At 35.7% G+C, this 16,731-nt stretch overlaps 1 protein-coding gene across 4 annotated transcripts in view; it reads right to left on the bottom strand.

Annotated features, from left to right (window-relative positions):
• The window catches only part of RBM25 (RNA binding motif protein 25), a 52,131-nt gene that overhangs the window by 26,835 nt on the left and 8,565 nt on the right, over positions 1 to 16,731 (bottom strand). For 3 of the 4 annotated variants that reach the window (XM_053927755.2, XM_024567249.4, XM_045201226.2), the window contains 5 exons: positions 16,080 to 16,200; positions 10,884 to 10,933; positions 9,018 to 9,185; positions 4,994 to 5,051; positions 1,875 to 2,035 (listed from right to left, as the gene is read on the bottom strand). In XM_053927755.2, coding sequence (XP_053783730.1) covers positions 1,875 to 2,035; positions 4,994 to 5,051; positions 9,018 to 9,185; positions 10,884 to 10,933; positions 16,080 to 16,200 — 558 coding nt within the window. Of the gene's footprint in view, positions 1 to 1,874; positions 2,036 to 4,993; positions 5,052 to 9,017; positions 9,186 to 10,883; positions 10,934 to 16,079; positions 16,201 to 16,312; positions 16,414 to 16,731 lie in introns of those variants that run through there. The other variant, XM_024567248.4, reaches the window with a different exon arrangement.

Genomic DNA, 16,731 nt, shown 5'->3' with positions numbered 1-16,731 from the left:
GAAATACAATTTACATTCCAGAGAAATTATATTTTATTACTGCCTTATAAAGCTAGGTAAGGATAGTAAATTATCAGGACAGAAATAGAAATAGAACTACAACTGTTATTCAATAAACAACGCATTCTGTTCTTGCTATGAGAAGACTTTTTCCTAGGTTCTGTGGAAGTACAAGATACAGCGACACACACTGTGAACTTCTTGTCCTACCTCGTAATCAGAAAATGGGGGGAAGGATACGGGAATGGAAAGGGAATATAGGGTTGTGAGGAACAGAGATACAAACATTATATACTACAAAGTGGACTGCCATTAACAGCAGCAAATACCTACTTGATATAAGAAGAGAGAATTTGGCCTGGCTGGTGTGGCTCAGTGGACTGAAGGCCAGCCTGTGACCCAAAGGGTTGCCAGTTCGATCCCCAGTTGGGGCACATGCCTGGGTTGCAGGCCAGGTCCCTAGTAGGGGGGTGAGTGAGAGGCAACCACACATTTATGTTTCTCTCCCTCCCTTGCCCTCTCTATAAAGAAATAAATAAAATCTATTTTAAAAAGAAGAATTTAATTCTGCCTGAGAGGAATCAAGGGGTAGGACTGATGAAGGCTATACGAGTCAAATAACATTTTAACTATACTAACTATACGAACAGAATTTCCACAGGGAACACGGATGGGCAACAGGGACACGAGATGTCAGCAGAACACAAACCAAGTTTGTGTGGATACACGACCGAACGGAGGGTGGTTGACGGGGACGCTAGAAAGGCGGACTGAAGCAGGCCATGGGTGCTGTGGTAAGAAAACAGACTTTAAACTTGAAGAAACTCAAAACCATTAAGGATGGGAGAGCAGGGGATTGGCATAACCATAGTTCCTTTTTTGAAATATAGGCAATACTGTAACAGTCCGATGAGACAAAACTAAATGGTTAAAAATCCAAGGAAAGATAGGAAAAAAGCTATTTACAAAACAATACTTAGAATTCAATTGTTTATGGAAGAACAAACACATCTACTCCTATCAAAACTACATTCATCCATACAGAAAACTGTCCAGAAGAATATGCAACAAGAATGTCTGCAGTGGTTATTACTAATGGTGATGGGATTATGAGTGATACGTAATTTCTCTTTCATAGCTTTTTCTATGAGTTTTTTACAAAGTACAATGTTTTTGTAAAGAAGGGAGGGGTGGAACCTAAAAACCTATCCTATTTTGAATGATAATAAAACTTGAGAGCAAAGACTTTCGTTTTTGTAGAGACAGAAAAATAATAAATCTATTTGGGATCTGTTCAGCTTGAGGTGCCAAAAGGAACTAGAAAGGGATTAACGAATAAATATAAACTCAGATTTTGGCTATTTTTTGCTTTGTTGAGAAGGAGTAATAATGCATACATTACATCACAACATATAAAAACTCCTTTACTTCAGCTTTGCTTTATATAGCCACCAATCTGAAGAAAATAATATTGATACTTATTTTAAATATTTTAGAACCTGTGTACTTCTAAAAGAGAGGGCAACTAATAAAAATTGTGTAGATTGAAATATATTTTGTACTTACTTACAAAGCTGCCTTAATGAATTAGCTCTGTTTGGAATAGTCTGTACCAATGTTTTCTCTGGCAAGTTAACCTTGTCCAGCCTCCCTTACTACCTTCATCCCAACCTGGAACAAGCAAACCAACAGTCATCCACCCACAGTGGGTAGATAAAAGACTTAAAATAACTATAAACTCTAAAAACACCCTTCTGCATGTTAGTCACAAGCACGATGATCTTGTAAAGCCCCACATTAGATTCATTTATAATAAGTGTTTACACGAAAAGAGCACATTTGGCCTAGAAAAGATAACACTATGGAAAACATACCCCATTAGAAGCTTTCTTCTTTGCTTTCCATTCATCTAGTTGTGCCTTTGTCTTTGCATCAACTTTAACAAGCAGCTTCTTCTCTCCAATCTGCAGGTCATGCAATAACCTGAGTGCCCGGAGGGTAGATTCAGGCTCCTTATACTCACAGAATCCAAAGGCTGGCAGTAAATGTAAAGAATTAGTAAAATGTCAATATAATTATGAAAGATGAAAAAAATTTATGGAGAATTAAACTCAGTAGAGACCAAGGATTGTAATACTATACAAGGATTATTCATGTTATCACTCCTCCCTTTCCTTCAATTACCTTTGAAAGGGGTTTCATTTTTACACCCTCAACCAAAAGGAAGAAGACAAAGACGGGAAAGGAAAAAATTCTAATCAGGCAAACTGCTACACATTAGAAGTGCTGCTAAAAAAGTTAGCAAAATCAACAAATTTCGTGATTGAGACTGTTAATTACTTCACAAATTCATTCCATCCAGACTTCCTAACAGCTACAAATAAGTGAGAACAGGCTGCTTCACCATAAATAAAGCACTTTTCTGAGAAGCTAAACTATAAAAGTAATAATCTCTTATCCTAGTTACTCATCTAATTTTTCTACATGTTTAATGTTTTATTTTAATAACTAGGCTAGTCTCACTATTATTACTATGCCTTTAAGTCAGAGATAGTAAAACAAAATTAAGAAGTAACCTAAACACTGAAAGTTAAACAAATAAATCCAAATATGTACACAGTTAATGACACAGCCACACAGAGAAAAACTATTCTAAGTGAATTTAAAACTAAACATTTGACCATACATTTTTAGTGTGACATAACCTAAGGACAAAAAGATCTGTCAATAAAAAAGAAAATTTCAATAATCATATTTTTGATGGTAGCATTGGTATGATTAGCCTGAAATTACTGTGTGTGAAATGTGAGGTAAAGCAAGCCAGTAATTATTCAATAGTCTATCATCCCAGGTGTCCTTGAAACTCAGGATTCTCGGTGTGGGAGAAAGGAAATACGGACATAGGACAGAAAAGGATAAAAAAAACCTTTTAGTCTGAAATTCAAATTAATGTGCGCTGGAAAGACGTAAAAGCAAAGACCAAACCACTCTTACAGCGAGTACACTTAATTCCTAGACTGTGATGTTGAAAGCAGCTTCCCATTAAAAGGAACCAGAGCTCCTTAGAGAAATGGCTAATCTCAAATCCAAGGCAGAAAATCTACTAGAGTGAGCTCAGAATATCTTGTCGTTCCAGATAACAAAGAAGCTATCAAAGGCAGGCTTGTATCAAAACCAATGGAAATCCAAAACTGCAGAGGCAACTAACTGATCACAGCTTAAGCTTCACCCACAATAACCATGGCAATTAATCCATATTAAGTAAAATAGTAACAAGTTGACTATGCTTCAATCTGTAGGTTCAAAATAGTTCTTTAAAAGAAAAGTCACTGCTAGAGGATGCTGAAGACAGCTTTTACAAAATGAACCAAACATTCATCCTGGTTTTCAATATAAATTATACCCTTAAAGTAACCAAAGAGTAGATGAAGGGGAAAATTTATCCTTATAGAAGTATTCTACTAATAAGTGAAGAATATTTGTTCTTCAAATGCAGGAATGATAGAATTCTTCAAAACAGACTATTATATTTTGCAAACCCCAATCAATGAATCCACTTAAGCATTGACAATCAACAGCTGCTACCATAAAAAAGAAAAAAGATACCCTCACATGTCTCTTTATGGAAGATTACTTTTAGAGAATTCTTACAAATAAAAGCACCAAAAAGATAACACAAACTCAAGTCTGATCAAGTCTCAAGATACAACCACTAACCAAATGGGTGGAGTACAGGTTGACCACAATTGCCTAAGAGTTGATGATAAATGCTAAAACCAGATGATGAATACATGGGAGTTGATGTTACTATTCTGATGTGTTATATATATGAATTTTTCCATAATAAAAGGTGTTTAAAGAAAGCCTATCAAGCAGGTGTTTCTATCAACAAGCATGAAAAGAACAATATGCTTTCAAGACTACCAACCACTAACCAGTTTACATACAATACAGAGGATAAAGATGCATGGCACAGTATTCTACTGGAGCTGCAACCAGCAAATCCACACTAAAGAAACACTAGTGGGTAAATGACTCAGTTTCTTCAACAAATACTTCAAGGGAAAAGAGAGAGCTAAAATATTAAGAGACTTTAAAATATGTCATCCAACTGTAATGTGTATCCCTTATTACACAGTTCTCAAATTAAACTATTAAAAAACTTTGAGGGAAATGAGCATCTGAACATTGACTGGGTATTGACTCAACGTTGGGTCTCTCAATATTGACTTAATGATATGAAGAAAAAGTTAAAAAAAAAAAGAAAGGAGAAAAACCTGGGGCACTGGGGGGAAATAAAACCAGTTAATTCTTTTAGGCCTTATAATAGTATTTTAATGTTTTTTAAAAAGCCCTTATCTTTTAGAGACATGTACTAAAATATTTACAAACAAAATAATCTAATGCATAAGTCTGCTTAAAAATAATGTAAGGAGGAAATGGGTGGAGTACAGGTTGAACACAATTGCCTAAGAGTTGATGATAAATGCTAAAACCAGATGATGAATACATGGGAGTTGATGTTACTATTCTGATGTGTTACATATATGAATTTTTCCATAATAAAAGGTGTTTAAAGAAAGCCTATCAAGCAGGTGTTTCTATCAACAAGCATGAAAAGAACAATATGCTTTCAACACTACCAAGCCAGGCCATCTCATCGCCTTTTTCCTACTTTCTTGGTAAGTCCTAATTGTCCGTCTTCATCGATCACTCCTCCTCTGAGACAAAAAGAGCTTTATAATCTTAGAAGAAACCAGCTGGTCTACATAATTTTTTTTCTCTCCTACCTCCTTCCTGTTATACTTTTCCACTTTCTAATCTTAAAGCTCAGCAACATCTTCTCAATTGCCTTTAATCCTATTCCGATAAGAAAACAAAAAATGCTAATAGAATACTCCCATGATTAAGGACAATGCAAATAAAACATGCTGAAAGTGATTTATGCACACAGGTTAAAATGATCTCAATAAATAAGGAAAAATGTACCTACCTTGAAGTTTTCCAGATGCACCTTGTACTCTCTTCCAGCTTAAAACCAAGCCACATTTCTTAAAAAGGAAAAAAAAATGTTGTCACAACTTAACAAAATAAACGAACTTATATAATGCAAATAAAAGCACAATTATATTTGCACTAGGAAAATAACTAAACAAAAAGAAAAAAGACCATATTAGCAACTGAGTTTCTTAAAATCCAACTCCCACAAATCTATTACATGAAAGAAATATATATAATGTCAAAGCTGAATATGGATGAATTTTTCACATCTCCCTTCAAAGAAACCACTAAAATGAAAATCAAAGAATATATAAGGTACAAAACCTCAAGGTCTAATATAGCACGAGGAAACAGCAGCAAAAGTCAACAAAATTTTGAAAAACCAGAATGAATGGATAGTAACTCATTGAACAGAACAAAGAAATCTATAGATATAGTGGGTAACAGGAAAACAAAGTAAACGTATTAAGGAAATGCTTGAACTCAGTCCTTCATCCGACACATACAGGCAGCCAATCATATTCACTCACTGGGCATGAAACTGGAAGTTTTCTAGAGAAACCCACCAGCCTTAAAGAAAAGACCTCCACAGCCCTGGCCAGGTCCTCAGGTGTTTAGAGCATTGTCCCAATATGCCAAAGTTGTGGGCTCAGTCCCCAGTCAGGGCACATACAAGAATCAACCAGTTAATGCTTAAGTAAATAGAACAACAAATCAATGTTTCCCTTGCTCTCTCCCTCAAACCAATAAATAAAACATATTAAAAAAAGAAAGAAAAAAGACATCCACATACTAATATTTAAAACCACTGGCTGTTGGCTAGATTACCATGTAAGGATGCCCAGCATTTTACAAATGCAGCTTATACAAAAGCCCTTTAATCCCTTACTCTTAAATATGAACAGACAATCAAAGATCACCAGACACTTAAGAAAAGTCTTAAAAGTGAAAGAACAATGGAAGGAAGGAAGAAAAGAAGGGAGGGAGGGAGGGAGGGAGGGAGGGAGGGAGGGAGGGAGGGAGGGAAAGGAAAGGAAGAAAAAAGAAAAGAAGAGATAAATTTAGAAATCCAAAGAAAACCTAAAAATGAAACACTAGGCTGCACATATAAATCAGGAACAGGTTTTTAAAAGGGATGTCTCAAACTGAAAAAAATACACGTGTGTCCACAAAAAACCTCTACACACATATACCATTATTCACAATCAAAACGTAGAAACAACCCAACTGTAAATCAACTGATGAATGAATAAACAAAACGTGGTATAGCAGCTACATGTAACATTATCAGACCACAAAAGAGACTGAAATACAAATACGAACTATAATATAGATGTGCCTTGAAAACATTATGCTAACTGAAAGAGAACAAAAAGGCCACATATTTATGATTCTGTTATATAAAATGCCCAGAATAGGCAAATCCCCAGAGACAGAAAGTAGAATAGTGGTTTTAGGGACTGGGGTGAGGAGAGAATGGGAGATGACTGTTAATGGTTACACGGTTTCTACTTCAGGTGATGAAAACGCTCTGGAGCCCTGGCTGGTGTGCTCAGAGGGATTCATCCGGAAAACCAAAAGGTCGAGGTCCAATGCCCAGCGAGAACATACACCTAGGTTGTGAATCAGGTCCCTAGTTGGGATGTGCATGGATGTTTCTCTCCCTCTCTTTTCTCCCCCTCTTTCCCTCTCTCTCAAAAATAAAATCTTTCAAAAAGAGAAAAAAAGCCATGGCTGGTGTGGCTCAGTGGATCGAGCGCTGGCCTGAGAATCAAAGGGTCGCTAGTTCAGTTCCCATTCAGGGCACATGCCTGGGTTGTGGGCCAGGTTTGAGGGGAGCAGGGGAGGCAACCACACACTGATGTTTCTCTTACTCTCTTTCTACCTTCCTTCCCCTCTCTAGAAATAAAATCTTTTTAAAAAATGCTATTTAGTGTTGGTGGTGTTTGTACCTTTTCTGAATATACTAAAAACCACCGAATTATACATTATAAGGGTAAACTTTATGGTATATAAATTATGTGTCAATGAAGATATTTTTTTAAATGTCTTCCCAATGTTCCACCTTGGAAAAAATTGGCATTATCTTATAAAGCTGAAGATAAGCATGCCCTACACCTCAGAAACTCCACTTCTAAGAGAATATATAATAAAATATTTTAGGTTCACCTATGAGGACATATTACCAGTAATATAGCAAAACATAAACAAAATGGAAACAATCCATGTGACCATCAGCAGAAAACTGACAATTCATGGTACGTTTCTACAATGCAATACATAGCAGTGAGTAGAGCTACACGTTAGGTGGAAAAGCAAACTGTGAAGAAATACTGATTTAAAACTTGTGAATTACAAATTTTAACCAACCTATAAATATGTAATTAAAGTAAAAATATACAGAGATTATTTATAAACTCTAAATTTAGGACAGTGCATTATCTCTGGCAATTACCTTGAGAAAGAAAGAAATGGGAATTGGGGCTTTGGATTGTAATGTTTTATTTGGGGAGAAAAATCTGAAGCTAGTATCACAAAATACTGAGATTTGACAAAGCTCAGTTTTGTGGGTGTTTTATTTTCTAATCATTTTTTAAAAGGTATTATTTATTTTTAAGGAGAACGGAAGGGAAGGAGAAAGAGAGTGAGAGAAACATCAGTGTGTGGTTGCCTCCCACATGCCCCTACTGGGGACCTGGCCCACAACCCAGGCATGTGCCCTGACTGGGAATAGAACCAGCAACCCTTTGTTTTGCAGCTGCACTCAATCCACTGAGCTACACCAGCCAGGGCTATTTGCTAATCATTTTTTGATGCAAGGATCATAAAATTTACAAAACAAATGGCAATAATGTACATTACTTATAAAATGAAAAAGGAAAAGCTTTAAAACTAACTTCTCCAAGAAAAGGGGAGATTATGGAAAAAGTATGGGGACTGTTTTCATTATAAAATCATTCAGTATTATCTCACTTAATAATGTGCATGTATCACCAGGACAAAATTTTTAAAACTAAGACGAAAAAGAAAATCAATGACTTCACCAAGTTGTTTTATTCTGAGCATAAAACAACTTTTTATGCTCAGAATAAAAAATTTTTAAAAGTCAATAAAGGTTGCTGAGAAAAAGAACTCAATCTTCAAATATAAACCCAGAGATTACGTATTAATTACGTACAAAGGGAGAAAACGTACCCTCCCAATGCAAAGATCTGACCACCTTAACTAAGCAGTAACTAAATATCATCAAAAATAGAACCAAGAGACATTGTGTGCCTTTTGCTGTGCGCGAAGGAGAATAATACGTTAGCCATGAAGTGTTCTTGCAAAGAGTGCTTACTCTGAATGTAACTATAAGCAAACAATCAGTCAAATTCAAATTGAGAGAGATGTTCTGTAAGAAAATGGACTCTTCAAAAACATTAGTGTCACAAAAAATAAGACAAAAAACAAAACGAGTAAACCAAAAAAAAAGGGGAGCAGGGAACTGTTCTTTATTAAACAAGCTGTCTAAAGAGGCAGGATAATCAAATGCAATGTATAAGCCTTGACTGGATCACAGAACAAAAACAAAACCAGCTACTTTGGAAATTATTGAGAAAATTCAATTAAAAACTGAAAAAGAATATGTGTATTAGTTAACAATACTGTATCAACCTTAAATTTCTTAAGTGTAATATGACTTTGTGATCATGTAGGAGAATGTCTTTGGCCTTAGGAGACACAAGGAGTATTCAGAGGTGAAATGTCATGTCACAACTTACTCTCAAATTACTCAAAAAAAGCATGTAGTTTGTTTATAGAGAGAGTAAATGTGGCAAAACACGTTAAAAGGGTGCTCACTGTACTATTTGTTCAACTTTTTTTGGTAGACTGAAAAATTTCAAAATAAAAAGGAGAAAATACTTATTCAGAGTCCTCTTTCTACTTTTTCCTACGTTTAACAACAACAATTAACTACAATTAACAACAACAAAAAAAACCTTTTTGAATGAAAAATAAACAGTTTGACTCACAGCAAGGAGCTGTCTTATGAGCATGTCTGAAGCTTTCTCAGAAATGTTGCCAACAAAAACTGTCGTAGTAGGACCACAGTTTTCATCATTTTCTTTTGCTTTTAAGCCTGGATGATCCTTTCTGGCTCCCAAATGCTTTCCAACCATGGACACTGTGGGTACTAAGACCTAGAGGGAAGAAAGGCAATAAAATTTGATCTGGCAATTAAACTTCCTATCATGTTTAATATAACATTAGGCTAAAAACATCAATGAAAATTAGTAAAAACAGGGTGGGGCAACAGCAGGTTCACAGTTGTTCACATGAACAATGATACCATAACTAGTAAATAATAATACAAGAATAAACTGTTTCTCATACAACTGTAAACCTACTTTTCCTCTGCCCTGTATATAGCACTTTATTATTAAAGGGTCTGCATACTTAATCTAAAGCTCCTAAAGCACACAGCATTTTTCATTAATGCAAACATTTATGGCAAGTAAAGTCCTACTGTTGGATTACCTTTCTTTTAAAAACTTGGAAAAGCAAAAATAACTTCGATAGAAACTTTAAGAGAATTTTTTATTAAGACATCATAAATGACTTAAAATTATCAAATATATCCAGAAGTTTCTTCACAACTGTACTGTGTACTAGTGTAACAGCAAATTTCAATTATCCCTGCTAATCCTGTTGCAGAATATTCAAATACTCCCATAGCACTCCCTCACACTTAAAATTTACCCTTTATAACTAACTTTCAGCTTCCCAGAGGAAGGATTAGTCTTACTCATCGTTTTATATGGAATTGAATTTAGCAAAACACCCACAACAGGCACTGAATAAACCGTGGTGAACTGGGGAAGCTGCTTCAAACCCCAAATGCCGTTTTCCTAGGATGAGATGCAAGAGACTAAGCGTACCTGTCATATGGAAGTTTTCCAAAATGACCAAACATTGAGTGTCTAATGCAAGAAAAGCTGGACTCCCTCCCCGCCTGGGTCTACAGAACCGTTATCTTCATAGTGGCCTGCCTCACAGCAGATTATTTGTCCCCTTACTTCCCATCTTCCTTCTGATGTGAACAACACCATCCCCTCCCTCTTCAAAAGCCACAGGTATAAAAACAGTTGAAGATAATGAGATCTACCCTCTCTCATAGTGGAATTCCAAATGAAGCCTAATATTCTACCAATGAACTAACAGAAATACCTTGTTAAATAACAGTTGAGAGTTATTATTTATTCATGTATTGTAGTATATTAACATTCTTACCTAAGAGCCTTCAGTGTACAGAAGCTTTGATGAATGTGCGTAATTATTCAAGACCTAAGACTAAATAATGAAACACTTCCCCAGAAGAAAGGCTTCAGTAAAACTATGGTATAATACTAAAAGACAGATAAAAAATAGCTTGCGAAGGGCTAAAAATTAGGTAGGTGGGAGGAAAGAATAGAAATATATTCAACACAAATTTCATTTCAAAATTTATTATTTCTGCTGGGATCATTCTTACATTTTTTTTTTTAAATAAAAAAGATCAGATATGTCATATCATTATCTCTCAAAACCAAGACAAAAGATGAGGAAATAATTTAAAAAGCCAATGTCCTAAATCTGAACTAGTAAATAAATGAGTCTAGAAAATAAGAGAGAAACCATAAAACTATTTATTTAGAGAGTATACTTTAGGGACAACTGCATACATGCACAGCTGAGTGAAAATGGTACTTAATCAAGTACGAGAATGATAGAAACAGATGCTCACACCCTTCCTAGTGTTCTTTTAAACATTTAAAATAATTTAAGGTTATCAAGTTTTTTAGCTGTAAGAGCACTATCACTACCATATCCCCTAATTCCTCCTTAACATTAATACTTACAGTTGGAGCGGGAGCCATAATGCTCATTGGTACAGGGATCATTGGGGTTCCTAAGGAAAGAGCATAATGAGTTGTATGTAAGCACACAATTATATATGACTGTATTCTCTATCAACTACATGCCATACGTACGAGTACTCTCAGTCACAGTTAATTTAGGTGGAAATGAAGGAATAATGAGATACTGATGAATGCCTTCTTTTCAAAAGCAATGTGGTACCAGGTCAATCTGTATAAGCTTACATACAAAAACACTATTCTAAAAGCAAAAAGGTAACACAACATGCTCTTGCCTTGAGGAGGATAAAACTCGAGATACTGATTCATGTTAATGGGGTTCAGTGCATCCTCAAAATCAGCAGCTCTCACGAATACAGATTCACTTATGGGTTAACAAATATTAAGGAAAAATCCTTTGAAAGTTTCTTAACTATCAAGTGAGAAATTAATCTGGAAACCTAAGAAGAATGTTATTCCTGGTTCTCCAATAAAAACAGAAAACATGCAAAAAAATAAGATGAATAATCTCAGTCACCATCAAATAGAAAAATCTCGTAAGCTGCTGCTCCGAGGGTTTAAGAGCTGTCAATGGGCTATCTACTATTGACAACTGAATTTTTGTTTTCAACTGCGTTGCTTCCTAATCAACAGCCACTGTATTCAGAGTCCTTGTGTAGGTAGCTAATAAAGAAATCCTACCTTTGAGAACTAAGAAAAAGGTTGCAATGAGGGAAGAATGCGTCTATTTTTCCAATATAAGTTTAAAAATGCTTCTAAATATAGCACAAGTTCTGAAATTGCTCTTCAGTCCAAATTTAGCATCAATTTAAGATAATTATCCACCTAAGATTGGTAATAAATTCTTAAAAACATCTAACGTTACCCGTTTATTTTCCAATAAAACTTACTCAAAGGAACTTCACGGTTTTCTAAGATAAAAATCAAGATTGCGCCTTGGTGGTGTGGCTCACTGAACTGAGCACCAGCCTGCAAACCAAATGGTTGCGGGTTCAATTCCCAGTCACTGTGCATGTCTGGGTTGCAGGTCAATGTTTTTCTCCTTCTCTTTATACCTCCCTTCCCCTCTCTCTAAAAATGAATAAATAAAACCTTTTCAAAAAATCAAGATTGCTATCAATTAGACTACAGAAGATTGCACAAAAATAGAGAAAAAAACCCCATAAGCTTCAGAAGCAAACAGATTCAATTCTTAGTTCTATCACTTTTAGATATGTAACCCTGGGCAAGCTCCTTAACCTCAGCTTTAGTTTCCTCAATTCTTTTTTTTTTTTTTTTTTTAATTTTTATTGTTATTCAATTACAGTTGTATGCCTTTTCTCCCCTTCCCTCCCCCCCACCTAGTTTCCTCAATTCTAAGGAGGTAATTACTTCCTCAGAGTGTCTGAGAGATTATCTGAGATCATTTGTGGGGCACTTAAATACAGTAGATGCTCAAAATCACTATTAATCAATTCATACATAAATTTTTCACTTTTAACTTTGAAAAACACCAAATACTGCCTTGTTTACTACTGTAATCTATGTGGCACCCTGACCATTCAGAAAAGGCAAATTGAAAAAGTTTTTCCTTTTTCAACAGTTACTAAAAGTTTAATTGTACATTTCTTACCTCAACACACAGTGCAGAAATTACTTTAAAAATTACATTGCTACCATTATAAAAATCTACACATGATAGAGTGAAAAAAGGCAAAGTGCACAACGTGTGAACAGAGTAACACTAGTCGAGTATCTAAAAAAAGAGAAGTGGGAAAGAGTGAACACACTGGGATATGAACAGCATGTCTCTGGAGAGCTATACTCTAGAAGTTCGTAAGAAAGTGTATCTTTGGGGAAGGAAACTCAGGAACTGTGGGGAAAAACTTCCTTTTCCTATAGGCATACATTACTTTTTAAGGAAAAATTATGGTTGCTTTTCAACTTTGTTTTTTCATTTAATGTACGTGATCACCACATACATTATCTCACTTAAGAGTTCAATTAATTGCACTTATAAGGCAAGTCAAGGAAATTATACATTGCATAGGTATGGTGGTCTTCAAGTATTACACTAGTTTAGCATACCTTTCATTTTTCTACCTTTTAAAGTGTTGATGCAGCACACAGAATGCAAGTAGTGAAGGAGCTGCAACTACAATCTGATTGATCAGCCAACTATGCTTCCCTAGAAAGAAATACTGTATGCTGTTGCCAACAGAACCAGAATTAACAGCATCACCACTCTGCGAACTAGTGCCCACACTACTATGGCACTGACCAAACCAGGCAAAAGCAATGAACATCTGGTTCTGCAGTGCTGGTTCATCCTAACAGATCAGGGAGTAGCTTTTAAGAAAAACGTCCCAATTATCTTATACTTCTAGTTATATTTGGTATAGTGTGTATCAGTAAACGTTACATTTAGTATTTGTTCTTTAAAAGTTCAGCGCTGGCTGGTGTGGTTCAGTGGTGGGGTATCGGCCTTCGAACCAAAGGGTCGCTGGTGTGATTTCCAGTAAGGGCACATGCCTGGGTTGCGGGCCAGATTCCCAATAGGGGGTGCGTGGGAGGCAACTACAGATTGATGTTTCTCTCCCTCCCTTCTCTTCTCTAAAAAATAAATAAAATCTTGAAAAATAAAAATATAATAAAAGTTCAAAGGAATTTAAAATATTGTCTATAAAATTAAGGTACTGGTTTTTTTTGTCAGCTTTCCAGATTCTGAACAAATAATTGAGCTTCATTCTCAATTCCTTAATTTCTTTACAAAGAAACAAAGTAAACTATTCTTCCCTCTAACTCTGTAACATAAGGGCTTTTTAAAAAGTATCATGGTTACTATTAAGGGTTATTTTTTAAAACATGGATCTGCCCTGGCTGGTGTGGCTCAATGGACTGAGCACCAGTCTGAGAACGGAAAGGTCGCCAGTTTGATGACCAGTCAGGGCATGTGGTCCCCGGGTGGGGACATTTGAGAAGCAACTGACAGATGTTTCTCTCACACGTTGATGTTCCTCTCTCCCTCTCTTTCTCCCTCCCTTCCCATCTCTCTATAAATAAATAAATAAAATCTTTAAAATCAATTGATCTTGCCCTAGCCAGGTAACTCAGTTGTTTATTTTTGTCCCAACACACCAAGGTTGCAAGTTTGATCCCTGGTCAGGGAACAGACAAGAATCAAACGATAAACACACAAGTGAAAAACAAATCGATGTCTCTCTCTCTCTCTCTCTCTCTCAAATCAATAAATTTTAAAAAACAGATACTATAATACTATAAATTTTGAAAATCAGGATATATGGACCTCCCACACACACAAAAAATAGATGGTCAAATTAAAGTGGTTCAGGATTCTATACTTAAGTTAATATTTGACAGTTGACAACTAACTTTATTCGGTTTTCTGTTACTATTATCTTCTCAATACCCCTTTCAGAAGAAATTCCTTTATAGTCCATTACAGAGCAGCTAAGTTACTAAAATTCAGTAATTGTTACACGGGGTAATAAACTGATAGTATTTAAACTTTCACATTACACTTCTGGCAGCAGGTGGTTAACAGAAACACATCCATGATTATCTATGAGAAAAGCTTGTAACAGCTTACTATAACGCATAAATGTCTTAAAAACTTACACAAATATTGTATTCTACTCCACGATACACATGTAAGTAGTACTTCTGATATTTAAAATTGTGATTTACCCCCAAATTCTTGAAGTTTTAAATGGTATTATGAATTTACACCCCATCATATGACCTAACTGCAATGCACTTTTGATTTTGTAACAGTCAAGCTCTTTAGTAAAATGTTGTAATTTCAGATAAATACTCCAATGGTTAAAAACAAGTCCCTGGTGTAAAAGCTTTCCTCAAACAGAAATATTTCTGGATGAGCACTGGCTGGTTTGGCTCAGTGGACTGAGTGCCAGCCTGTGAACCAAAAGGTCACTGGTTCAATTCCCAGTCAGGGTACATGCCTGGCTTTCGGGCTAGCTCCCCATTAGGGGGCACACAAGAGGCAATCACACACTGATGTTTCCCTCTCTCCCTCCCTTCCTTTTCTCTAAAAAAATATAATCTTTAAAAAAAGAAAAAGAAATATGTCTAGATGATTTATAAGAGACTGTTCGATGATTTCAGCCTCAATTAGATTCCATGTCAAAATATTTCTAATATGCAAATTAAGAACATTCATTATCTGTCGGAAGGGAAACTTATTTTGTATGTTTTCAACCCCATTAGAATATAAAAATTTCTATACTATGACCATAAACCAAAAGCAAACTTTCTCTCAAGCCAAGCAATGTTAATTATGCACCTCAAGACAATGGTTCTCAAATGTGGGTTCTCTTAAATGGATGCCTAGAAATCCCCAGCAAACTTGTTAAAAATAAAGATTGCTGGCCCCCAATTTCTGTGGATCTGCTTCAGTGGGTTGGGATGAAGCCTGAAAAACTAGTTTTCTTACCTCACAGAACTTTAGAGAGAGGAAGCTTTTATATAGTGATTTGGAAAAGTCTTTATAAAATGGGGGCCCTGGCTGGTGTGGCTCAGTGGATTAAGTGCTGGCCTGTGAAACAAAGGGTCACCAGCTCAATTCCCAGTCAGGACACATGCCTGAGTTGCAGGCCAGGTCCCCAGTTGGGGGTGTACAAGAGGTAACCACACATTGATGTTTCTCTCTCCCTTTCTCCCTCCCTTCCTCTCTCTCTAAAAATAAATAAATAAAATCTTTTTAAAAAGGAGGGGGAAGAATAGTTTATATAGGAAACTAATATATATCTGTATTGAAAGAAAAAAAACTAACGAATAAAAGAATGCACACTTATTCTTGTAATATGCATTAGAAATTATGTGGAAGGACAAGGAAGAAACTAAGAACCCTGCTTTGTTTCCCTCTTTCCATAAAGGATAGTAACAACAGTTATGTGATAAAAATCTTTAACTGTACACCTTTTAATTTTTGAACCCCATGGCTCAATTACCTATTTTTAACTAATTAAAAAAAAATTCCCAAATGAGTTTATACCCAACCAGATATGAAAACTAGTGCCACAGTAAAATGAGACATCACATTTCCAAAATGATGTTGACAGACATCTTTACTACTAACACAGTCACATACATATCTTCCTAATGTAAATACTGCAAAGACAAAAGTGTGGGTTAAAACAACAGTATTCACAAAATTACCTGGAGGTACAGGTGGAGGAAAGCCAGGAAACTGTGGGGGTGGGATCCCTGGTGGGAGTGCTGGGATTCCCATTGGAGGGCGATTCAAATGAGGGGGAAAAGACATTCTTACTGCAGCAGTCTAAAAAAAGAAATCATGACAAATCATTTTATTTGAAAACTCTACAATTCGATATGCCTGGTTTGTTGGCCTTCATGTTTAGAGTATCTGCAAAATTCTAAAGTTTTCTTACCCAAAGGAGTTGGCAAAGACCCTCTTTTCTCTGTCTGTCCATTGAGAATTTTTAAAACTTAGATCTTTTCTAAAATAAGTTCCCAAAATGTACACGATCTAAATTCAGGATAGACTCCTACAATCGTATGGGAATACATATAAAGGAAGAAAAAAATTTTGAGGTTCAGTCAATATCCAAAAATTAAATACCAAATATCAATGAATCTTTTTAAACCAAATTCAGATTCCAGGAAGACTTCTAACAGTTACTTGTAAAAACTGTGCTGATGCATTCATTTTTTAAATACCTATTAGCACCTTTCTGAAAACTAATTTACAAAGTTACACCGTATTTATTGATTCAGTGTTGGCCAGTTCCTCAAGTATAAATGATTAATCGCAGTGAACAAACCTGGGCAATGAATGCGGGGATGGGGG

The sequence above is a fragment of the Desmodus rotundus genome, chromosome 7 (assembly GCF_022682495.2).
Source record: "Desmodus rotundus isolate HL8 chromosome 7, HLdesRot8A.1, whole genome shotgun sequence".
NCBI lineage: Eukaryota > Metazoa > Chordata > Mammalia > Chiroptera > Phyllostomidae > Desmodus > Desmodus rotundus.
The sequence above is the reverse complement of the archived record's forward strand: the minus strand, read 5'-3'. Positions and strand labels throughout refer to the sequence as shown.